Here is a 26,580-nt window from a genome sequence, read left to right on the forward strand (position 1 = left end):
TAAGCCTAAAATTATCTGAAGACGATTTCTCTGGAAAACATCTAACAAATATTCCTCTGTCTTTCAAATCTTCCACATGTCTATACTAGACACTGTCATAATTATAGCGTTGCCTCATCATTCCCGTAGATTCCCAAAGTTATTTCCTATTTTTCCAAAAAAAAATCACCTATGGAACAACAAGAAAGAATAAAAGGAGAATAAAACCAAAGGAACCAAAGGAAAATAAAGCGGAGGAAGAACCAACCTTTCAGCTGGGTCGCGAATAATTAAGTCGTCCTCTTTGTGAGAAAGCAGATGATTGTGGTACGGCTTTTCCCCAAAAAAGATGGCATCACACGTCTCGCACGAAACTAATTGACTACAATAAAAATATCGAATTAAGAAGAGTATTTAATCAGATAAAGCTTAAATCAGAAAAAAAGGCCGAATTATATTTCAGAAAGTAGCTCGAGCCACGTAAAAAGAGAAAACATGTCAAAATTTATCAAAATAAAAAATATTTCAAAATTGTTCCTGAGCTGTAAATAGGATAGTATAATGAACTAATTACATAGCAAATCTTAACAAAAGCAAAACAATAACATTATAAAAGAGTAACACAAATAGGAAATCGGAAACAAAGCAAAAGGGTGTATCGTTTATATTTTTCGGTAAGATAGAAACTAAAAAGTATAAGTGATCTCAAGCTTTCCTTAAATAGTTGACCCTCCTTAAATAGTTTTTAAAAAAAATTTGTTACCTTAACATCATCTATAACTGGTAGAACTGGTAAGAAACTGCCATTATCTGTAGGCTATGTATTAATACACCAAACCATATATCATATACATTAAACCATAGAACCATATATCAACCTGGATAAGCTCAGATGGTTAAGTGTAAGACACTCAATGATGCTATAAATATTGACGGACGTTCGATACCATTCTCAAAGAAAAAGGGTCCATTAGTAAACTTTCCCCGACCACAGGGAGCTTCCGAAGCATTTCTTTTTTTAAATAGATAAACTTTTGGATATTAATTGACAAATTGGGATCTTAAATGTATCAAGAGTTCAAAAAGCTAGCAAGAGGTCACTTAAAAACAAAGAAAACCAATAGTCTCTTACTAACAGTTGAAAAAACCCTATCTACATACAGCATACAGCGCTATCTACATACATTCAATCTACATACAGCATAAATAATGTGCATTATGTGTGTAAAAAGATTACAATCTTTGTCTGTAAAAAGTGTGTGTAAAAAGATTACATTATGTGCGTAAAAAGATTACGATTAGTACAGCAAGAAACTTCCAAAGCTGTCTAATTATTTGATGGAACTTCTATTGAGCTGATTTTTAATGTTTTCCAAGCAGGTACACTAGAATAATTTTAGAAACTGTCCATTAAGATAAGGTAAGATTTTATTAAAATAAACGGCTATCACAAGCCCAAAAGGGCCGAATTCGTACTTTAGTGTCAGTACAAAATTACGGAACTGCAACCAATAAAAAGTCAATCGTTAAAAACTCGTAAAGCTAAAACAGGAAAAAACAAAATTAAACAAAAGTCTATCTAGCAAGCATTATAAAGTACGCAATTGAAAAATAAACACTATAACTCCAAGATAAAGGTAGAGTGAGAAGGAGGGGTACTGATTAAAATTTCAACTATGTGAGGGATGAACGTTATTCTATATCTTTAAGTTGAAACTCCTATTGGGGCAAGGAAGGGGATTTTTCTGGAAACAAAACGTAGGGGGCAATATCAGGGTGTAAATGATCACTAGGGAAAAAGAAGTAGTACGAGGGTTACGCATGGCATTAAGGGCAAACTGCAAGGAAATTTGTGCTCTTCTTTCCTTAAGAGTGACTAGATTTGCTCTCCGAAGAAGGGAAATGTAAGGCACTTTACCCTCACTGAAGATAATTCTTAGGCATTTTTTCCCAACTACCTCTATTCTGTCCGACAATTCATTGGAGATACCAGGATGCCAAACAGGATAAGCGTATTAGAGGGTAGGACGTACAAAAGAGCACCTTTCATTACTGAACTTTAAAAGAATTTTTTTTAGATAAGTACTTGTGTTCCAGAATACAAATACCTTCTTAAGGCTATCTTAAAAGGGATCACATTAGCATGTCACAAAACCAAACTGGTTTTAACACAGTTTAAAATCTTAAGATCATACGTCTTAAAGGCTTTTTAGCCCTCACCCCCTCCACCAGAATTGTTTGTTCTTTCTTCCACAATTGCAGACCTTTCGCGTACAACCCAGAAATATTTAATCACAAGTACAAATAATATTATCAAATGAATTTGAATATTTAAGGACAGGAATACTCCCTTCACCGGACTTTTTATTCTTTCTTGCCGCAGTTATTTATCACTTCCACATAAACTAGTATTCTCATCATCAGACGTGAAAAAAGATTTAAGAACGTGGTCTTTTTAAGATATTTTAACGACAGGGATTATATTTCGGTTCGTCTTTAGCTTTGCATTAAAAACAGGGAATCATGGTCCTCAAAAATAGTTTAAGCCAACTCTATACTGACCAACATTACACCGACAAAGAGACTATCATTTAAGGATCTAGATTGTCAGTTTAAAGCAAAAGATGAGCTTAAACCATAGATTTCATACCTGAAAAGATGCAGATGACACATAAAAGCACTGTAATGATTGAGTAAGTAAACAGCCATGGGTCAACTAACTAAAATAGTGGCAATCAATTAGTATAGATTACTAAACCAAAAGAAACAGTGATCGCTGTAAACAATAAGTCTATCTGTATAAGTTTATATAAATAATTGAACATAAGTTTTATCTAAATAAGTCTACAAAGCACTAAATAATAGAGAAGCAAGGCGATACTCGATTCAGTAAAGAGCCATGAGCCATGTAACTAAAATGGTGGTAATCAATTAGTATGGACTACCAGACCTAAAGGAACAGTGATTGCTGTAAACAATAAGTCTATCTGTATAAGTCTGTAAAAATAAATGTATATAAGTTTCATCTAAATAAGTCTACAAAGCACTAATAATAGGATTCCAATGTAATACTCGAGTAAGTAAAGAACCACGAGCCACATAACTAGCAATCAATTAGTATGGACTACCAGACCTAAAGGAACAGTGATTGCTGTAAACAATAAGTCTATCTGTATAAGTTTATATAAATAATTGAACATAAGTTTTATCTAAATAAGTCAACAAAGCACTAAATAGTAGAGAAGCAAGGCGATACTCGATTAAGTAAAGAGCCATGAGCCACCTAACTGAAATGGTGGCAATCAATTAGTATGGATTACCAGACCTAAAAGAACAGTGATTGCTGTAAATAATAAGTCTATCTACATTAGCCTATGTAAATAAGTGTACATAAGTTTCATCTAAATAAGTCAACAAAGCACTAAATAATAGAGAAGCAATGCAATACTCGATTACGTACAGAGCCACGAGCCACCTAACTGAAATGGTGGCAATCAATTAGTATGGATTACCAGACCTAAAAGAACAGTGATTGCTGTAAACAATAAGTCTATCTGTATAAGTTTATATAAATAATTGAACATAAGTTTTATCTAAATAAGTCAACAAAGCACTAAATAATAGAGAAGCAAGGCGATACTCGATTACGTACAGAGCCACGAGCCACCTAACTGAAATGGTGGCAATCAATTAGTATGGATTACCAGACCTAAAGAAACAGTGATTGCTTTAAACCCAGTGGTTCTCAACCGGGGTCCACATGGATCCTAGGGGTCCATGTAATATTTCCAGGGGTCCACAGGCAAAATACAACAGATTGGGGGTCCATGAAGAAAACCAACTCAGAACGCTCTTTATTTTTAAAAGTTCAATTTCTATTGTAATTTACTGTTCACTTTATACTGTGTTCACTGTGTGATACACCGTCAACACTTAGTTGCCCTTACTTACACCGTCAACATTGCATGATGCCCTTATTGTTGTAATAAAAGTAGTAAACCATATTATTTCAAATTCTCTCTGATACCACCTTTTTCGTGAATTCTGTAAGCAAAATGGAGATAAGTTTGGGCGGCTTGTATTACATACAGAGGTGAGATGGCTATCAAAGGGGAACTGTCTTAAGTGTTTCATTGCACTTTGGGATTCTATTGTGTCCTTTCTTGCTGACACACAACTTGGAGCAAAACTGCTTGCAAATAAATGTCATGTGTTTTACTTATCAGATATATTTGAACTGATATCTAGTAAAAGTGCTATTGCTGCTTTTCTAAGGAAACTACAGCTGTATAAGAATAATATCAGGCATCGTGCATTTGAACAGTTTCCTTGTTTGGCATGTGTTAGCAGCGATTTGCAAGATGAAGATCTTGCATTATACGGTGAATATTCGGAAAATATACATGAAGATATGCAAACTCGGGTTGGCGACCCTACTCGGGATGGATAAACCGATTTAGGTTTCAATTCCTTTCGAAGTTAATGATGCCGAAATAGATATATCTTTGCAAGAGCCCCTCAACGAAATACAAAGTGATGAAGTAATGCATGCAAAATTCAAAGATGAAAAGTACAATATATGGGAAACAAATAATGTGGCTACAAAGTACCCTTTGCTCTGGGATGAAGTGCAGTTCAACGTTATTGCTTTTCCTACATCTTATCTTGTTGAAGCGGGATTTAGTCGTGTTCCTCAAATGTTATCAAAAGATCGCAATAGACTTGACATTGTGAAAAGGGGTGATCTTCAACTATCATTAACATCAATAAAACCAAATATAAATAAACTCGCCGAGAAGAACCAACCACAGGGATCTCATTGAACAAACATGCCTTTCCTTTTTTTTAATCACACACTTAATTTCAGCTCCTTTTTTTATACAGTTTACATAATGTTAGAGTGAATTAAACTGCCTGAAGAGCTCTAATCTCCATAAGCTTGTGTTGCTGGCCCATGGAAGAAACATTGTAATATTGTAGTTATTACCACAATAATAGTAATAATAATAATAATAATTATTGTTATTATTATAGTAGAATATTTTATTTGTATTATAAATTAGTTTTCATTTAAAAATAAAGCTTAATTGTATACTATTTCTTTGATAACTAAAACCTTAAAATTTATATTAGTGAAGAATAGAAAATTGTTCTTATGTCCAATAGCTATGAAGGGGTCCACCAAGATAAAAAGAAGGGAAAAGGGGTCCATGGGGAAAAAAAGGTTGAGAACCACTGCTTTAGACAATAAGTCATTTGTACAAGTCTGTAAAAATAAGTGTACATAAGTTTCATCTAAATAAGTCTACAAAGCACTAATGATAGAATTCCAATGTAATACTCGAGTTAGTAAAGAACCACGAGCCACATAACTAGCAATCAATTAGTGCGGATTATGCGACCTAAAGAAACACTGCTGTAAACAATAAGTTTATCTGTATAAGTCTATATAAAAAAGTGTACATCTAAATGAGTCTAAAGTCTAAGCTTCATCTAAATAAGTCTATAAGCAAAGGACATGAACGCTTTCCACTGACAAACCAAATGGTAAAATCACAATCTGAATTGTAAAGTTGTTGTTCTGCTGACAATCCAGATTATGAAAAATTCTTTTCCACTGATAATTAGAACTGTCAGTTCATAGCCTAGATTGCGAATTCGACAACTACGCACGAAAGGAAGATTGTGGATTTGAATTGTCGATTTTGTCCAGTCGTGAGTTGAGTATACTAACTTTTTTTTTCACAGGTTGTGCTTCGACAATCCAGTTTTATACACTTCTTTGTTCCACTCATAACAGTCAATATTGTTTAAAAGAATCCGGTCCCTCAGTGAGAAATGCCCACGGTGGCATGGAAGAAGTAGTACATGACGTACACAAAACTAATCAATTATAGATAATAAGTCTATCTGTAAAATTTTTATCTAAATAATCCAACGAATAAGTTTATTATAAATTAATACGTCAATGGCTCAAACCTTATACCTACAAGAAGTAATAATCCGGCAGACTTTTAATACTAATTCTTGTTCAGGCTTCTTAGGATGACGTAATATTCACTCCAGGGAACCCTATTTTAAAATGAAAACACAAAAATTGCGTTGGTAATACCTCCCTTTCTTCCTAAGTGTATCGATCACTTTATATCTCTCAAGGCTATAGTTGAGAGCAGAATAATCAAGCCCTACTTTAAAAATGAAAACATAAGACTTACGTTGGTAATGCCTCCCTTTCTTCCTGAGTGTGTCGATCACTTAGATGTCTCTCAAGGTTATACTTGATACAGTACTCAGATCCACATAGATGGCAGAAGTATACTGGATAGTAGGAGTCGTTCATTTGTCGCACTTTACTTGACGGTGGCGGAGTTTCAACTTTTTCTTGAAGCGTCACTCTAAAATGAATAGCAGTAAAAAGTTGAGATAGACTGATGCTTCAACTCAATTTGCTTTTTGGTATTTTATTAAATTTGTTAATTTAATTTCATAAATAATTAATTTGATTTAATTAGCCTTAAATAAATTGCAGATAGACGATGGGTATTTTCCCTTTTCTTTATTTTGGCTAATAGCAGCACAGTGTGTTAGAATCCTATTACATAGTCTACACAAAATATAAACATTTTATGCTATATTAGCATAATTTCTATACAATTTTCATAAAAAAAGGAAAAAAGATCCACTGCCTACCTGCAATTTATTTTAGGCTAACATAGAGAGCTCTAATCGTCAGTGGGTGACATGAAATCCATTCAAATATCCACCATACACACTAATAATTTAAGGACCATGTTCAAATCAACATGGACCAGCAGAAAAACCAGTATGCAATCAGACATAAAGAAACTTGACACACTATACCCTCTATCATTTGTATCCTCTATATAATTTGTATTCTCTTTAATCTGATAAATCCTAACTTAACTAGTGACGAAAACCACAATGCCTTTCGATTATAAACAACAAAAGACAAGTAGAACAATAGGGAATTTTTCCTGTAAGACAGTGAAATACGAACTTTAAATGAATATTTCGACTCGATATCCAAGGCCTTCCTCTTTAAATGAGTATTTCGACCTTATATCCAAAGACTGTCTTCAAAAGAGGCCTTTGAATATAGTGTCGAAATATTATTGAAAGTTAGTACTCCACTGACTTATTTAAAATCCTATAGTATATATATATATATATATATATATATATATATATATATATATATATATATATTATATATATATCCTTACTATATCCTCTAATCCTCTAAATTCTAACTAACTACTATACTCAAACCATCCGAACTATATACTCAAACTTTGTCTAGATACTACACTCTATATACTCTATAGCTACTTACTATATTCTACTATATATTCTACATTCAAACTAGAAACTATGCTCTATATCTTCTATACTCAAACAATATAATATATTCTAACTATCCCAACTATCTCCTAGCTATACTCTAAATAGATACTATACTCTATACATTCTAACTATATACTGTACACTACCAAATATTCTATTTCCTTCATACTCTAACTATATGCTATATCCTAACTAAACCTACTATGTACTCTAACTAGTAAATAAAACACAATAAAATTAAATAAACATTAATTTTACTTCACTAGATTCATTAGTGATATCATCTACTTAGTACTTATAACTTGAACAATTATGAGGACCCAATTGCTTTTCAACCATGTACGAACAATTCTTTTTTTCAAAAAGTGATGAGCTTTTCAAGACAGTGTCCAGTAAACCAATATATACATTCGACCATTTTTGCTATTTAACTGAAAGCCATCTTTAATAAAATAGAAGACAAGCTAAAAACAACCATAATAAATATTATTTTTATTGTCACATGGTCAAAACTATATAGTCACAATTAGAAAAAGAGTAATTTTGTCTTCGAAATTTGGATATATAACTCTCAGGCCATTTAATACAGTTTAAATAATTGTAAATTTACCAACACAACAAAATGGTGGATCACTTTAACGGATTACTGGTGACATACAGATTACATGGATCATGCGATCCATATGGATCATAGATATCAATGCCGCTACTGATATATGACACCTCATTGCTAAAATATTATCATAAGCTGAAGCCAAACCTCATTTATAGACCAAGACAGATTTTCATAGGAGAAAGGTGACGCCATGACCCTGCTCCATCTTAACATCTTTTATAGGGTTCTACTAAGGTTTCAAAGCATTTATTTTTTTTTTCATTCTTAATACGTTCATAATTTTTACTCTTAATTATTTTTTTAGTTTTATTATTTACTAAGTTTAAATTCAGCTATTCAACGCAATTTATGTGGTTTTTTTCTCTATTCCTCCATACGAAAATTTCCTGAAGACACACACAAATAAATTAAAAAAAAAAGATTTTATGGAAAAAAAATTTAAAAGGAGGGGTTATTTTGATATAGGTTAAGGGGGATTCCTTGCTCTACACAGGTAAATATACTCGTAATAAGGGAATATTTACTAGCAATAGGAAGACTTCTTTAAATGCTATTTGGACAAGCTCTAGCTTCAAAACAGTGACCCTTATCTATATATTTCGCAAACAGTAGTTACAGAAAACAGATAAAACAGGAAAATAAAACAAGAACGACTGAACAGTAGGCTAAATACCAGAAACTGTATAAAGGGGAAATAAAGCAGTATGAACAATATTAGCAAGGTTTCACTAGTTTATTTTATATTGTGCCTGTTATGAGCCTTTGTCTTGTGACAAAGGTTGTGACAAAAAGGTTTTGTGACAAAGTATATCGTACCTGTTATGAACCTTTGTCTTGTGACAAAGGTTGTGACAAAGTATATCGTACCTGTTATGAACCTTTGTCTTGTGATATTCCAAAGCTTTAGCATTATGAAAAGAGAAACCACATGTAAGACATATGTGTTTACAATTCTCCTCTGCATCCTTGGCTTCATTTGGATGAGTTTTCATGTGAACTTCAAGTGAATACTGAAATATTAAAATATTTCAGTTTACATTGAAAGCAAGATAAAACTTAACTTATAGACAGCAGAGAAGAATATAAGAATAAGAAAAATAGACTTACATATATTTATGGCTTGGGGGACACCAGAGTTTATGGAGGAATGGGGGCAAAACTTAAGAAGATAACATTTCCAGTCTCAAAATGTTTAGGTTTTATAGTGAGGTTCATCAAACCAACTGCAGAGGACATCTCTCATGTCGGAGGTCACGATTGAATCTGCACAAGGTCAGATTGAAGTCCTTCAGAGTAAAGTTATCAAAATGAAGAGTGCAAGGTCCTGGATTGTTTATAGAATCTAAAATAGTAAGAAAAAATAGTGTGTAATACATCTTTGAAATTGATAGCTGAGGTGAGTTATTAGGGGGGTTGAGTTATTGGTATCAATACCAAAAACGACTGGCGTAATTTTGTCAAAAACCTGTTGCGGGGGGGGGGGGGCAAAGTTGAGCCTATTTTCTCAAATCAAGTGCAAATGACAGAAAAACCTGAAAAACGAGCTATATAGTAATGAAAAAGGTAAATATGTACTAAAGCAAAGTGACTGGTTTCAGCGGATGCTTGAACTATCCAGGCTTGTTGTAGTTTTGATCACATTTTTGGAGAAAATAAGTTTCAGTAGGGGGGGGGCAAACTGGGGTCTGGGGAAAAAATAGAGGTCTGAGAGGGGCAGTTTTCCCCTCTGTTCCATAGCAAATTATAGCCCTGACCCCGACCCCTTTCCATTTAGTAGTAGAATTGAGGTGACATATGAAAATAAAAATCAAGTGAATCCTTCAGGTTTTTTCTTCAGATTTTTGCTTTTACACTTGATAGAAGTCTTGAGAACAAGATGAAAGTGACAGAAAAAGCAAATATTTTAATAATAACAACCATAACAACCATAATTGGTCCCATACCTTCAGCGCCTTTCCTATCCGCAGAGACTTTCTAGGCTTCAACTCTCGTCGTTGAAGTTTCGTAGACGTCGCAATGACCTTGTAAATGTGTTTCGTATAATTTAAGGAGTGGATGATGTTGATCCAAATTTATTTTTTAAATTTAGCCATTATCACTCTACTCGTCAGCATGATTATAAATTATATCCCCCAAAACCACTGAAAAAAATTGGTCAATTATCTTTCGTTAGTAGAGTTGCCGGACCATGGAATGGTTTGCCTTTGGAGGTTGTCGAGGCAGAGTGTTCGAATTTTTAAGAGTGCATTAGTAAATACACCTTTCTATTTAGACGCTTTTGTTGTGTAGTGTCGTTTTATTTAGAAGTTTTTGCTGTTTAGTTTGTCGTTGCCAATTTACTTTATATTAGTATTATGATTTTGTGTTTTTGTGTTTTTGCGACAAGCATTGATGCTTACCGCTATTCGTAATAATAAATAAATAAAAATAAAAAAAGCTATAAAACAATAAGAGAATTAGTAATGCTAAAAGGAGTAATTGCGGCAATAAGAGGAGTGTTGCTGTGGCAATAAGAGGAGTATTGTTATTGTTATATAATGCTCATTAAGAAGCAGTAAAGAACACCGATTCCACTAACTTCTTTGTTTTTGTTTTTTGACGGTTTCTCTTACCATTTCCGGAAGCTAGCCACATTCAGTGTAAAGAAAAAAAGCAGAGAAAAGCAATAGAACTAACAGGAAAAATATGTTGAATGTAGACAATTTCAAAAGTGAAAAAAAGAGGAAGACTATTTCCTTTTTGCTGAAGTTTTCTGCAAATAATTCAATTAATGCAATTTTTAAATAATTCAAATAATTGAAGTTTTCAAATAATTCAATAATTCAAATAATGCAATTTTTTCTGAATAAGTGTGGTAATAAGAGGAGTATTGTTGTTGTCATCTACAGCCCATTAAGAAGCAGAAAAAAGGACTAATTCACTTGCTCCTCGAAAATCTTTTATTTTTTAATTTTAATCATTTCTACTCAGAAATGATTTTTAAAGCTTGATCAGTTCTTCTCACTCTCTCAACCAGTCGCTTACAGCAAAAAGATGGAAAACAAACAAGTCATGAACCTGAAAAAAGAAATGTTGAATCTAGAAAGTTTTCAAAAACTTCCTTCCTTGAGGATTTCCATAAACAATCATAAACTTTCTATTGTCTGTTCAGAAGCAGTAAAAATTATCGCTACCACTTTCTTTACCCTTTCTGCTCAGAAATGGTTTTGAAGTTTAGCCATTTCTACTCACTCTCTGAACTAACCACTTACAGTGAATAGATAGAAAGCACAGAGAAGTCACGAACCTGAAAAGAAGAGATATTGAACCTTAAAAAATTTCCAAAACAGGGGCTATTTCCTCTTTCCTGAATAATTTCCAGTGATAATCATAAGCTCATTATCTACTGAGGTTATAATTTAATAGAGAGTTGCTCTAAGACAGGAGTGCGGGCGGATGAGTTGGATTGTTTGGTAAGTATTAGAGGCGATGGGTGACCACATAGGGAAAGAAGAAATAATATGGGTTAGCCTAGACAGCAAAAGAACCTAACCTGGGTAAATTTTATAGAAAAAAATTATTGGATAAGAATAATGAAAAAGAAGCATTTGGGGAAATCCTAAAGCTATGAAAATTCCTGAGATCAGTGTGGAAATATAGAGCTCTTTTTCTCTAGGTTTATGATAGGCTGTGTTTATGTATGTATGTCTTTAGTAATGAGTACTGTTGCTTGTAGGTTTTATCTTGTTCGTTTTTGCACGGTCCTTTTGTACAAATAAAATGCTGATTATTTTTATTATTCGAATTTAATCAATTAAAAAAAAAATGGTATTTCCTGATTTTGTCTCTTTTTGCAACCAAAGATGAGTAATTTGTTTTTTACAACACAAACTATTTAATATTTGAGTCACTTCTGCCCTCCTTAAGGAATAGCATTAGCCCCACCCCTTTCAACAGGTCTTGTACTTAAATTATTAGTTATTTCCTTGCTGTTTAACACTTGGCTCAGGAATTATTCTCAGATTACCAAATATTATATTCAAATTTAAGTTAAAAGAAAAATTTGAATAGGCTTAAATATTAAACTTTTGACAGAATCTTTTTCTCAGTGGAGAACCTACTTTTTTTTTTTTTTACATTCCAAATACAACAAATAATGTGATTGTTATAATTTAAAATTACCGAGTTACTCTCATCCTCTTCTTAGGGATAGAAAGCCCCTAACTCTAAAAACTATATTTTCAACTTCCGATTGCTTTTGTTAGATATTCACTTGTAAAAATTTTAAGGGATGCAATGACTGGCCTGCGACAATATGTGGCTTTTGAGAGGTAAAGGATGAAATGATTAGCCTGTGACAATATGTGACCTGAGGGGGATTAAAGATTTAAATGATTAGCCTGTGACAATATGTGGCCTGAGTGGGATAAGGGATGTGATGAGTGGTCATGATATTATACGGCCCAAGAGGGATAAAGAATGAAATGAATAGCCTGGGACAACATCTGAACTGAGTGGGATAAGGAATGTAATGGGTCAGTGATAATATGTGGCCAAAGAGGGATAAAGGATGAATTGAGTAGCATGTGACAATATGTGATCTGAGTAGGAAAAGGAATATAATGAGTGGTCTGTGACAATATGTGGCCTGAAAGGGACAAAGAATGATATGAGTAGCCTGTGACAAATATGTAGCATGATAGGCATAAAGAATGAAATGAGAAGCCTGTAACAATAAGTGACCTGAGAGGGATAAAGGATGAAATGAATAGCCTATGACAATATGTGGCCTGACAGGGATAAAGGATGAAATGAGTAGTCTGTGACAATATGTGGCTTTACAGGGATAAAGGATGAAATGAGTAGCATGGTGATTATTACAGAGTTCTTGACCCAATTGTATAGCTGGATAAATTATCTGTAAACGTGTCATTAAAAGAGGTTTGGCACCCTTGGAGTGGTTACTTTTTTGAAGAGTCTAGTTTATCCGTGTTTTTGTTTTGTATATATTTGTTCCTATTTGTGAATGTGTTTTTCTTTTTTCTTCTTTTTGATACTCCATCGTCATGCCTTTGTGTTATTGATGGGTTATAAAATAAAATCATTCATTCATTCAATATGTGGCCTGAGAGGAAAAAAGGATGAAATAAGTAGCCTGTGACAATATGTGGCCTGAAAGGGATAAAGTATGGAATGAGTAGCATATGCAAATATATATCCTGAGTGGTATAAGGGATGTGATGAGTGGTCTGTAACAATATATTGCCTGAGATTGATAAACGATGAAATGAGTAGCCTGTGAAAATATGTGGCCTGAGTGAGATAAGAGATGTAATGAGTGGTCTGTGATAATATGCGGCCCGAGACGGATAAGCATCATTATTCTAGAACAACCTCATTCATGGTCTCATTTGCCTCTTTGATATAGTAATCAGGAACTTTTACTAAGGCAAACTAAATTACATAAGAATTAAGACAGTTCTGGTGCTAACTTCTTCTTTTTTATCTTAACCCTTAAGCAAAAATACTTTTGGGGGATTTTGTGTCTCAAGGGATTTTGTATTACCCTTTAACTCTGTGGTATAGAAGAAAATTTTTTTATGGACAAGTTTTCCCTGGAGTGTCAAGGACAAAAAATACAACCCTATCTTGCCCTTTGTACCCACCTTAGATCTATTTATACCTGAAATCCACAATCTTCTAAGATTTGTCTTTTAACCATTTCCCAATTATGAAGCTTTTAGGGCAGCATAACATTTCCATCAACATTGCCATATTGAAGAGTGAAAACAAATCAGTCAGAGCAAGTATTTAGATTTGACAGCACCTTTTCCCATAAATTAAGAGTTCAATATTTATCAATTCCAAAAGTAACTTCAAAGAAAAGCAACATCTTCTTACTGTGTGAGGTGTCATAGGTCTATGCGTTTACCCCTTTGAAAATACCCCCCCTTCTATGGCTGGTTGGTCTCCAATCACTTTTGAATTATAAAAAATGTACTTAGATAAATTTTTGCTGGTTAATTAACCATATTTCTTTTCTTTAATTGCCTACCATTACCGAAATCAACCTAACTTCATATGGAGGTCTTTTTCATTAGAAATTAGAAGCCAGATTTTCCTAATTTTTAAAAATACATATGGTTGTGTTAGGCTAGCCAACAGGTTACCACACTAGACTTCAAATTCTGTGTTCATAAAGGAGGGGTTCGAGTCCTGATGTTTCTGATTATTTGGTTTAGAATGGGTAAGTTCAGGCAGAATCAACCCAACTCCAAATGGGTACTTGGAGAAATCTTGGGGGAAAACACAGGAAGCATTGGATGATAAACCCCCAGCCACACACTACCCTTGTGCTCAAAAGCAAGGAATCTGATACTGGTATCTGTGCTATGTGGACCATTAGACAGCATGCCCCCCCCCCTCCAAAAAAAACTATTTGGTTGTATGCTGAAAGTTTCCATTTAACCAACTCAACTAATTTAATTTCTTCTTATATGCCCTTAGTACTTTTGAGGCAAGTCTTCTGGGGATGAATATTTTGTTATTATGACAAAATTACAGATTTTCACCAAATACCTCACACTATATGAGGCTTAAGATATGTGGCAAAAAAGATGCTTCATTTAATAACTTCAGTTAATCAATAATAACATTAATACCTTTAAAGGAAACTGCATGCCACAATAAATACAGTAGTAGCGAATTGTAGAATTCTTGTGTTTTTTATGCTTATGTTGAATAGTTAAGGAAACAGTCTCAAATTGTTCTGTGCATTCATCACAACAGATTTTTTCTGTAGTATATCCATTAGATTTTCCATCAGCTTTGATTGCAGGCTTCCTATTGAACCTTCCTTGTTTCTGGAGTGCATTTAATATAGGTATTTCACCAGTGGCATGTTTCCTAAGAGTAAAAATTTGCTTATCAATATGTCTTTATATATATATATATATATATATATATATATATATATATATATATATATATATATATATATATATATATATATATATATATATATATATATATATATATATATATATATATATATATATATATATATATATATATATATATATCTTAGTAACTATAATTGGCTAGGCTACCAAATTCCATTACTAATATAAAATGTTTGAAAAAGTAAGAAAAGTTAAGTTAAGAAAAGTACAAAGACTGGGATTCAAAGGGATACTGGCTGCTTAAAATTGGAACCCCTTCATTACTTTAATGAACTTCTGTTGTCGGTTAATCATCATTCGCATAATCCGAAACCATTGTTTGAACAGCTCATAAATATATTTTTTTTTCGATTTTGTGACTTATTTGCCATATTTGTCACTATAAACTTTTGGTCACAAAACTTCTAATGAGCTATGATTTCTAATTAAAAAATTTAGCTAGTTGATATTTTTTAAGCATGTTTAGCTAGTTGAAATTTCTTAGCCATGTTTCCTAAGAATAAAAATTTGCTTATCAATATGACTACCTATATATATATATATATATATATATATATATATATATATATATATATATATATATATATATATATATATATATATATATATATATATATATATATATATATATATATATATATATATATATATATATATATATATGTATATAAAGTTTTCTTCTATACCTTGCAAAAAAACTACCATTAGCCATACATAAGCAACAAAGCCTCCAAATAAGCATTGCAAACCTGAAGGTCCACAAAAAAAAAATCAGGATTACCAAGAACAGGTTTCTGCATCAAACAGTCTACACTAGTCTAAAAAAAAACTCTTTTAGGTGCACAGGAATTCCGATCAGTAGTCCTTACACTTTGGACTCTTAACACTTAATCAATACTAGACAATTTTCAACAATGCATGATATATTTTTAAAATGAAACTGTAGGTCCATTAATGCTAACAAACTACAAGCCTTATGTGATTATATTCACTATAATATGATAGGTGTTGCTTGCCTTTACAAAACTAAACCCATTTTTTCGACAGAGTTTAATTGCTGGGCTTTAAGTGTTATAGAAAGAACATGACTTCAAATAGAAAAAGTGGCAGTGTTGCAATTATCATCACTAGCTTAATTTCTCCCTTTCTTCTTCCAATTAAAGACTATAAAAATGTTGTTGGCATATTAGGTGTCTGTGCTTTCTTTTCTAGTAATAGGAAAACTAATACAAAGTCTTTATGTAGCTCTAGATTTGACTTTGACAATTATAAAATTTTATATATTTGGAGGTTTCAATGGTCATAGCAGGGGTGGATCTAGACCAAAATCTTGGGGAGGTCCAATGTGACAATGAGCAAAATCTTGGGGGGAGAAAATATGACAAGAGTACCAACAATTGACCAAATTAATAGATTTATTCTAATAAAAAGAGTAAAAAAATGGAAAAGAGGGAGCCAGAAGAAATCTTGAGGGGCCCAGGGTCTCACTACCCCCTGAATCTACCAGTGGGTCATAGCCATTTTTTAGACCAATCTACCTTGTAACAAAACATAAAATAGCCTATTAAGAGTCCTAACTGAGGATCTCTCTATCATAATATTTACCACTCTGTAGTCTTAAAACTATATATAATGTTTGCAAAAACGGTTCAGAACTTTTAACAAATCATCTGGTGGTCTGCAGTAACATTGACAATATCCATGCAGTTTAAATTCATTTTTAGTCTTGACCAGTAGCTAAGTTATTTCCACTCCTTCTCTCTTCAAAGGACAATGAACTTTGATGATTTTTTACAATCTTTGTGTTATGCACACGAATCGTTAAGAAACAGATCTGCTGCTAAAATAAGACACGAGGAAAGTGTTTTGGGCCTTTTACTGTTGGTCAATCCTGACTTTAAATGTTTTAAACAATTAAAAAATCGATTTCTTAAATTTAGAAAACATCAAAGATAAGGCTTAACTAAATGAAGTTCAATGAATTATATTTTCAAATTAGAGCAGATGAAAACCCAAAATTAAGCAAAACTGTTCTTGTCAAAATTTTGAAGGTACAGACTTGTTGTATATGCAATCTTCTAACCCCTAAGAATCAGGAAAGAGTAAGGATAGTAGCTTGAAAGTATCTTCCCAGAGTATACATTAGGCCCTGGTTTCATTCCTGGAAGGTTCGTTCACCTAATTCAAATACTTTCTAAGTTAGCAAATAGCCCATCAACTAGAATTTAACCCTATTTCATAATTAAAAATAATAAGCCATTTTGAAGAAAGGTATAAATTCTAGCAAACAAATTTTAGTCTAGGGGCTTCTTACTATCTTGGAAAGTAGTTGAGTTGGGTGAGTAAGACTTTCAGGATGAATCCAGGGCTAAAAATAAATCCTAGAAAGGTAGACTGACCAAGAAGCCCAACAATCAGTCCAAAGAAGGGCAACAAAACACATTAAAGATCTCTGTGATGTCCCATATTGATCCTATCTCCATAAGCTCAGAATACCATTTCTAATGTATAGAAGCAAATGAGGCAATGTAACAGCAGCATAACTACATACTGCATAGAGCATACAACCTTCTAAATGCTGAGAATACCATACCGGACTTTCTCAAACAGGAGAATTTTTAGAGAACTTGTAGTCACCCTCATAAGCTTTTCAAAAAACAAGCAAATACCAAAATAAGGAATTTTTTAAAATATAGTTGTGAGCTTGGTTGCTCGGTGAAAAAACAGCAACCTCTACCTGTGTTGATGTGTTCAAGTCATCAATGTCAAGATTGTAGTCAACAAGACAGAGTTTCTATATTCCAAGATAGTAAGAAGCCCATAGGCTAAAAAATTTTTATCAAGAATTTATTCTTTTCTTCAAAATGGCTTATTATTTTTTATTATAAAATAGGGTAAAATTCTACTTGAGGGTTTTTTGCTAATTTAGAAATTATTTGAGTTAGGGGTATGAAAATCAGTCAACAAGATTGTAGTTAGAATATACATACCCAGCCTTTTGGAGGAAAAAATTTAGCATATTCAGTTATTCCATTTGGCAATAAAGATTGATCTACCAAAGAGAGGTCCAATAAGAATAAACAAGAGGTGTCTGAAAGGTTGAAATCAGCGGATAGGGAGTGGCTCAGTAGACCATGAACCATTGCTTGGGACCACAGATGATTAACTACCATCACTAAAGCTGGCATACACACAATTCATCCTATTGCTAGCACTTAAGTCAGTGGGTAGGGAGTGGCCCAATAAACCATGGACCATTGTTTGTGACTACAGATGATTAACTGCCATCACTAAAGCTGGCATACACAGGATTCATCCTATTGCTAGCACTTAAGTCAGTGGATAAGGAGTGGCTCAATAAATCATGGACCATTGTTTGTGACCAAAGATGATTAACTACCATCACTAAAGCTGGCAGACACAGGATTCATCCTATTGCTAGCACTTCAGTCAGTGGATAGGGAGTGGCTCAATAAGCCATGGACCATTGTTTGTGACCACAGATGATTAACTACCATCACTAAAGCTGGCAGACACAGGATTCATCCAATTGCTAGCACTTAAGTCAGTAGATAGGGAGTGGCTCAATAAACCATGGACCATTGTTTGTGACCACAGATGATTAACTACCATCACTAAAACTGGCAGACACAGGATTCATCCTATTGCTAGCACTTAAGTCAGTGGATAGGGAGTGAGGATCTGGTGAGGAGGTACCTGAGTTTTGGGTCAAGACAGAAGCAAATTGTGCATTTAGAAGGTCAGCCTTATCTATCGGAGACTGCACTTAGGGCACAATAACCCCCACCATCCCTACCAAATAGGATGTGATCAGTTGGAAGCAGTTGCCAAGGAGAGACTTAGGCGTCATTGTGGACAAAAATTTAAAATTCCACAGCCACACTCAGGTTGCAAAAGCTAATCGAGCTCTCGGACTCATTAAGCGCTCTTTTGTAACCAGAAAGTCATGTGTGGTTATAAAACTTTACAAATCCCTTGTCTGTCCCCACCTTGAGTTTGGCCTTTCCCCAAAATAAAATGGACACAAGAGCCCTTAAAAGTGTCCAAAGGAGAGCAACCAAGCTTAAATAATGTCCCTTACCAGGATTGCCTAGGATCTCTGAGACTTCCAACCCTCACCTATTAAAGATATAGAGGAGATGTGATCATGGCATGCAAAATTTTCAAATCCAGTCACCTGAACCAGATCTTCACCCCCTCCCTGGCTAACAATTCAAGAGGTCACAGTCTTAAGCTTCACCTGCCTGGATGTCTGAGAAGGGAATGACGTGGTTTCTTTTCCCTTTGGTTGGTCCCCCTCTGGAATAGCCTATCCAAGTCTACCATCCAAGCTGAGACTCCCACTCCTTCAAGGCTGGAGTTGACAGGGACTGGGAGAGGGCTGAGTGGAGGCTGGACTGGGAAGCTAGGCCAACATAATTACATCACTGACCACCAGCAAGAGCTACAGGAGGATCTACCACCTTATCTCGCTGGCAAATGCGATTTAAGGTAATGAGTGTAGTAGGTTTTTAACAGAGACATGTCTCCAGAAAGATTTTTGGTTTAACTTGATGTCAGAATCTAATTTTTTCTTGTAAGCAGATTTCAGTTTTTTGACAGAATCCTTTACACAATTCTGTGCTGCCTTGTGAATTGACAGGGTCTCTGGGTTCCTCTTCTTCATATACAGTTTCCAAGCTCTAGATTTCTGGTTAATCAGCTTCTTAACTTCCATAGTGAGGAAGGGAAGTGTTTTAGGCTGTTTTCTAAAAATAACCATGGAGTGTTTTTTTCAAGAGCAAGGAGACTCTTTTTTTGAAATTTAACCAAGACTCATTGATGTCACTAGTGATAAGCATTGACCAGGTTGCAGATAAAGTTCCTGTTGTATTGCCTCATAGTCAATGAAAGTCCGAGGACAAAATTTAGGTTGAGTAGGACAATTTAGGGACAACATGGACAGAGTAACTAGGTGGTCACTACTAGCAATTGGCAGTAAAGAATCATTACAAATGACGGAATCAGGATCATGCAATATGACAAGATCTAACAGCAAGGGATTCCGATCAGCTCTATGGAGTGTAGGCTTATCAACAGTTAGATGAAGAAAATTATTTGAAAAAAAAACACAAGCTCCAAAAACATAATAATATACAGAAAATTTGGAGTTCATTTTTTCTAGAAGAAATCTACTTACAATTATCCCTACCCCCATAATATACAAAGCACAAACTATACATAATTTGGGTTATATATTTTGCACATTGAGGAGGAGAAGGTTGTTGGGCTTAAGTGAAGTGCTTTTCAAAATGATTAGCTACAATTCTGGTGCTTATTATGAAATAACATTTGTTTTATTAGCATGTTTCTTTCTTAACAGGCCTAACTACAGGCTATAATGCTGCCATAATCTCTGTCATTGACATTGGATTATGATCCTACTAATGATAATTTTTGACAGAAAATAAAATTCAGCAGTAAATATTTACTTTCATTCCAAGTGATCTAATTCTAGAAGGGTATCAATTTCTGGTTGACCCTCCTCCTCCATAGGGCAAACTAAAAATGTGTAAAGTGGGCTTGCTTACAGGTAAAATTACCTATAGAGCAAAGCATATTAGTCCAAGAGCCCTGTTGCCAGTAGGGTGAGGTCTGTATTCTATATTTATTCAAGGAAAATGTTTACTTTCATTCCAAGTGCTCTAAAGTTCATATTACTGCACATAGCAAGATTCTGATGTCATATTGTTTCTTTGTATTTTGTTTTCTGAACAATATGCAAAGTTAATTATGCTATATTATTTATAGCTATGTTATTTTTTGTATAGTTATTTATAGCTATGTTGCAAAACATAGCAACATATTGTTTCTTTGTCATTATTGGAGAAGTGCATCCATTTTTTAGGTTTCTAAAATACCCTCTAACAAGACTAAAAATGCATAAGTGGGCTTGCTTACAAGTAACAGTACCTATAGAGTAAATATATTTATTAAATATAGAGTGAAAAAAATCTATAAAAAAAAAACTGAAACAAGCTTTATTAAATAAATACAGAATACAGACCTTGCCCCACTGGCCACAGAACTCATGGACTAATATACTCTGTTCTATAGGTAATGTTACCTGTAGGCAAGCCCACGTTAATTATTTTTAGTTTGCCCCATAGAGGAGGAGGGTCAACCAGAATGGATGCACTTTTCTAATAATGACAAGGAAACAATATGTGATTGTCAGAATATTGCTATATGCAATAATAGGCCTGTGCACTTTAGAGCACTTGGAACAGAAGTTGACATTTACCAATTCAGTTTCTAAAGTTATTTCTTAGCTATGTTGATATTTTGCAAATTGGAATTTTTCTGATTTGACTTTGAGAAGTGACTTCTTGCTATCTTGGAAAGGGACTAGGTTAGAAAAATGAAACTTTTGGTAGACCCATCCCTGAAAATTTCATTTCCTAACCTAATCCCTTTCTGAGATAGAAACAAGTCAATCAACTAGAATTTTACCTTTTTCTTTAGCATTATATGAATAGATAATCTATTTTGAAAGGTTTGACTTAAGTATCCTAATGAAAATACTAGCCTACTAAAGGTTATCTAAGACCTGTGGCCTAAGGAAGGAGAAGGAGTAACAATAGGTGCCTCAAAATATTGTCTGAGGTGATCATTAAAACTTTAAATACATTCTTTCAAGTTTCAGTCATCTGACAACTAGGCTACTTTCCAAGATACCAATAAGCCCTAAATTAAAATTCTACCCCTAGCTATTACTGTGAGCGGCATGGCTCTGAACACAAAAAGAAGTTTACAAAAATAGCTGAGATGGGAAATCATAAATGGCCTTAGCCTACCTGAAATGTGTCTGAAGTTCTTCTTTTGATTCAAATTTGACATCACAGAACACACAACTTTCCTGTTGATTTACTATCAATATTTGAGAGGTTGATGCAGTATCTGACATAGTCCAGTTCGGCAGAAAAAGTCTCTTTTGAATGCTTATCCAAATGAGACAATTTGAATTGGCCCAGATTAAAAACCCTGAGCGTGTTCCAGCTGAGACAAAAAGTAACTAAAAGCTACGGAAAAGTTACTAAAAGTAACTTTTTCCGTTCCAGCTGAGGCTATTTAGCAGCTGGAACGATAGAAAAGTTACTAAAAGTAACTTTTTCAGTAACTTTTGCTAAAGATAGTTAACGAGAATCTTTAGTTAAGTAACTTAACATCATTATCATCACTACAATAATATAAAACTTTTATGATGGCTAACAAACAAAAGTTTGAAGACTATGAGCGGCTTCCTAAGCAGAAAATTTAAATTAAAGTAAATCCAGGTTAAAGAAGAAACAGCAAAATTGCATAGACTAGACATTCTATAAATGGAAGTTTACGCAAAAATTTTGAAATCTGATTGTTGGAAAACGACTTGTCTATGAAATCCATTTAACAAGTTCTTTGTTCTTTAATTTAAAATTTGAGCTCCTCTAAAAGCCAAGTTAGGGGAGAAAAGAAGAACAGTTGAGAAGAAAGTAATTTAAGAATTACACAGGAATATAAAAGTCATAATAAAGTTCTCTAGTCTATTGGAATTGGTAGCCTATAAGAACATGGTTGAATAAAACATTTTGTGGTTAAACTGCAATTATTCAACTTGGGATTAGTGATACAAGTTCAAAATAATCAATTTAAGTGCTGTTAAAACGCTGCTTGGCTACAATTCAAGTTGTAGAAAATAGTAATACCTGAAGATTTTGATGGTTGAAAAAAAAAAATAACAAATTAATGTGAAGGTGAAAAAGTGTTTATTGAATTTTGGTAAATGCAAAACAGTGAAGGGACTGTATGGTTGATATTCAGACCACCTTTTAGGCTCTTTTACCTCCTTGAGATCTTGTGCCATATGAAATATTGCTTACTTGTATGTATGTGTTGTATATAGTGCCCTTATTTGCTTGTATTTTTGCCTCTCTTTTTACTTTATTGAGGTCTGTTTAATCGTATTTGTGCATTCACTTTTTTTTTTTTTTTTTTTTTTTTTTTTTTTTTTTTTTTTTTTTTTTTTTTTTTTTTTTTTTTTTTCTGCAAAGTAAGCTTGTCACGTGAAAGAAGTAATGGTTCCTGGTAGTCCTGGGAAGGGTGGAGGTTGTGGGGGAGTTAGAGGTGGTCCCACTGTACCAAATTTGTTGGCTAAAGGTCATGATATGACAAAAATTACTGACACTAATGACAAGGGTATGCTAGTCCCTCTATCAAAGACTTCTGCTGGATATCTAGGGCGTAGATTGGCTGTAGCTCTAGGAAATGATTATGGGAAAATACTCCCACGAATAGGTCCTAGAGGCTCTCTTGAAGTTGTTCCAAAAAATCTAGACATTGCTAATAAGATCTTAGGCATAAGGGATCTCACATTGAATAATATAGTGATCAAATTTGAAATGAAGCCAGAAAATATGCTATACTCAAGCAGAAAAGGAGTACTATACGTTCCCAGGGACTTAGCTACTCCTGAAGAACTCTGTAAGGAGATTCAGCAAGTAGAACAGGTTACAAAGGCAACTGTACTAAACCCTCATCCCACATCTAGAGATGGTAAACCATACACTAGCTACACTATACATGTTGACTTCTCTCAAGAAATGGATTTTCCTACAATAATTCCTATATGGAGTGCCCTCACTGTGGTGAAACAGTTCATACCAAAACCGTTGAGATGTTTCAAGTGCCAGAAATTTGGCCATAACTCTCTAAACTGTTGGGGTAAAGATACTTGTGGTATTTGTGGAGATAATCACCCCATGACAGCTTGCCCTGAGTTAAACAAAAACAGAAATGAACAAAAAGTAAGATGTGCAAACTGTAATGGACAGCACACTGCCCTCAGTAAAGAGTGCCAGGATTACAAGTTTAGAGCTGCAATTCTGAAAACGTCAGTCACAAAAGGTATATCATTCAAAGATGCAGTTCAAGCTTTCACTGACACCAAAGGGAAGACTCTGCACACACCACCACCAGCTTTAAACTTTGAACATTTTCCAGTCCTTGTTCACCCTTCAATCCCACCAGAAGCAAAAATACAGGAACCAATTAACAAGGAAGTTGTCTTACTGAGAGAAAAAATAGACCAACTAACCACAGTAGTGTCATCATTGTGCTCACTGATTGCTTCCAGTGTAAAGTTAAGCAAAAGCTCGAAGTCAGAGGTACAGAAGATCCTGTCTTCACTGAAGAAATCTGAATCCTTTGTTTCTGGAAATGAAACAGACTCAGAGGATGGTATGGATGAAGATAACTTTGTTCCAAAGAAAATTTTGTCCTCTCCAGAGAAAAAGACATTAAATAAGCGTGTTCATAAACAAAAAATCAAAGAATGACTACAAGGGTAATCCAACTAAACATTAGGGGAATGGGAAAATCAAAGGTAGTAGAATTGAAAAACCTTCTAGTGAGGAGTAAGCCAGATATTGTACTAATTCAGGAAACTTTATTGAATGAACAGAAAACTTCCCCAAATTTTAAAGGCTATAGCATGGCTAGATGGGATAGGAAGACAGGACCAGGGGGAGGACTTATGACTTTAGTTAAGGATAATATCCCGTTTAAAATAGTAGATGATTTTACCCCAGGAAAAAATGAAATTGGGATTATATCTGTCAAAGAGGATGGAACGGATAACTGGATATCCGTTATCAACTATTATAACAGGACTGCAACTGACTTTGATTTTAAACAGTTCAAAGATGCTTTTCAGAAATGTAAAGAGAGGAAAATAATTGCTGGTGACTTCAACCTTCATAACCCAATGTGGGACTCAACATCTTCTCCAAATAATAATTCTAATTTACTGGCAGATTTTATTACTGATCCTCAAAATATGGTTTGTCTTATCACTCCAATAGATCTAGGTACTAGGCTAAACCCCTTAAATGGGAAGACTTCTACTATAGATTTAACAATTGCTTCTTTAGACCTTTCAGTTGACTTTGAGGTTATTATACCGTCACCCTTTGACTCTGATCATTTCCCAGTAATGTCAGTGCTTAATTTTTCTGCTTATAGACTTCAGTTAATGAAGTCGGTGAGTTGGAAGTTCCGCAAGGAGTCCTGGCCTGAATGGCAGAGAGAGGTAGACTCGGATCTGACGGATGTTGAACTACCTACCTCTGTTGAGGAGCTTAATGAGAAGTTAACTCAAGTTATGGTGAATGCTAGTGAAAGGGTATTTGGGTATGTAAAACTTAAAAGAAAATCTAGAAACTCCACACCAGGGTGGAATGCTGCATGCCAAAAAGCTTATAAGGAACGAAACACGGCAAGAAACAAGTTTAGAAGAAATCCTACAGTTACAAACAAAATTGAAATGAATGCAAAACAAGCCATCTTTAGGAAAATTGTTCCCCAAGAAATCAAGAATGGATGGAAGACTCTAATTGAGACAAAGTTTACGAAGACTACATCAATCAAAGAGTTGTGGAGGAGCTGGAAAGTCTACACTGGACAAAGGTCTTCCCCAATATCTGGCATCATGATACACAACGGAACCACTGCCGCCACAACACCCGAGAAAATAAAACTTCTGAAAGAGTATCTAATTGCAAACATTCCTCCACAACTTTCTACTCAAAACCGACCCACTATGCAACCTACACAGGTCTTCCCTAAGAATGATATTGAACTTGTAGAACAGGATATTGATACGATTATTAAAAAATTAAAACCAGGGGCTATGGGCCCAGACAGGATTCACAATGAGATGCTGTCCAACATGTCCCCCCTGCTTAAGGCTTCTGTCTTAACTTTGTTTAATAGGTCCATCAAGGAAGGTTATGTCCCATCGCTTTGGAAAAAAGCTGCAATAATACCAATCCTGAAACCCCAAAAGGACCCTACATCCCCAAAATCATATCGCCCAATTGCCTTGACTTCATGCCTCTGCAAGCTAATGGAGAGACTGATAAAAAAGAAAGTTCTACCAGAAATTGAGAAAGTAGTTCAGCCAGAACAACTAGGCTTTCTGCCCCAACGCAGTACAATAGACTGTCTTGTGAGGCTTGAAAATCAAATAAAACAGGGATTCCGCCTAGGAAAAGAAACTCTAGCTGTTTTCCTTGATATGACTTCAGCATTTGACAGAGTGAATATCCCTACTCTAATGGCAAAACTAAAGAAGCTAAATATTAGCCCTCAAATCGTGGAATGGATTGGTAATTTCTTGACTGAGAGGAAAATAGAAATAACTTTAGAAAATCATTCGTCTGGCTTTTTTAGTGCTCCAAATAATGTGGGTCTCCCCCAAGGAGGGGTACTAAGTCCTTTATTGTTTTTAGTATATTGTCACGATATAAACTTAGATACGATACTGGGTTGTAAACTATACTTATATGCTGATGACATTGCAGTAGCTGCCTCCTCTCGAGATAGGGGATGCCTTAAGGCTTCAGTCCAAAAAGCCCTGTATTACTTAGAAAATTGGACAATGGAAAACTACATGTCATTTTCAACAGAGAAGTCAGTAAGTGTTCTTTTCTCAAGGAAAAATCGAACAAATGCTCAACCCCCCATTGTGTCTTTAGCAGGAGTGGACATCCAACATGCAGAGAAATTTTGCTATCTAGGAGTCTTACTGGATTCAAAGTTGCTATGGACTAACCACATCGACTATCTTGTTGGTAACCTGAG

At 34.4% G+C, this 26,580-nt stretch overlaps 1 protein-coding gene across 4 annotated transcripts in view; it reads right to left on the reverse strand.

The window, feature by feature from the left end:
- LOC136028380 (zinc finger and SCAN domain-containing protein 10-like) overlaps nt 1-21,984 on the reverse strand; it is a 28,676-nt gene extending 6,692 nt beyond the window's left edge. The window contains exons 1-5 of one of the 4 annotated variants that reach the window (XM_065706187.1): nt 21,759-21,984; nt 14,602-14,845; nt 8,777-8,970; nt 6,195-6,374; nt 248-361 (exon numbers count right to left, since the gene is read on the reverse strand). In XM_065706187.1, the coding sequence (XP_065562259.1) occupies nt 248-361; nt 6,195-6,374; nt 8,777-8,970; nt 14,602-14,845; nt 21,759-21,868 (842 nt within the window). In that variant the 5' untranslated portion in view covers nt 21,869-21,984. The remainder of the gene's footprint in view (nt 1-247; nt 362-6,194; nt 6,375-8,776; nt 8,971-14,601; nt 14,846-21,758) is intronic. The other 3 variants (XM_065706189.1, XM_065706188.1, XM_065706190.1) reach the window with 3 other exon arrangements.
- Nucleotides 21,985-26,580: the final 4,596 nt, after the last annotated feature.

The sequence above is a fragment of the Artemia franciscana genome, chromosome 6 (genome assembly GCF_032884065.1).
Source record: "Artemia franciscana chromosome 6, ASM3288406v1, whole genome shotgun sequence".
Taxonomy (NCBI): domain Eukaryota; kingdom Metazoa; phylum Arthropoda; class Branchiopoda; order Anostraca; family Artemiidae; genus Artemia; species Artemia franciscana.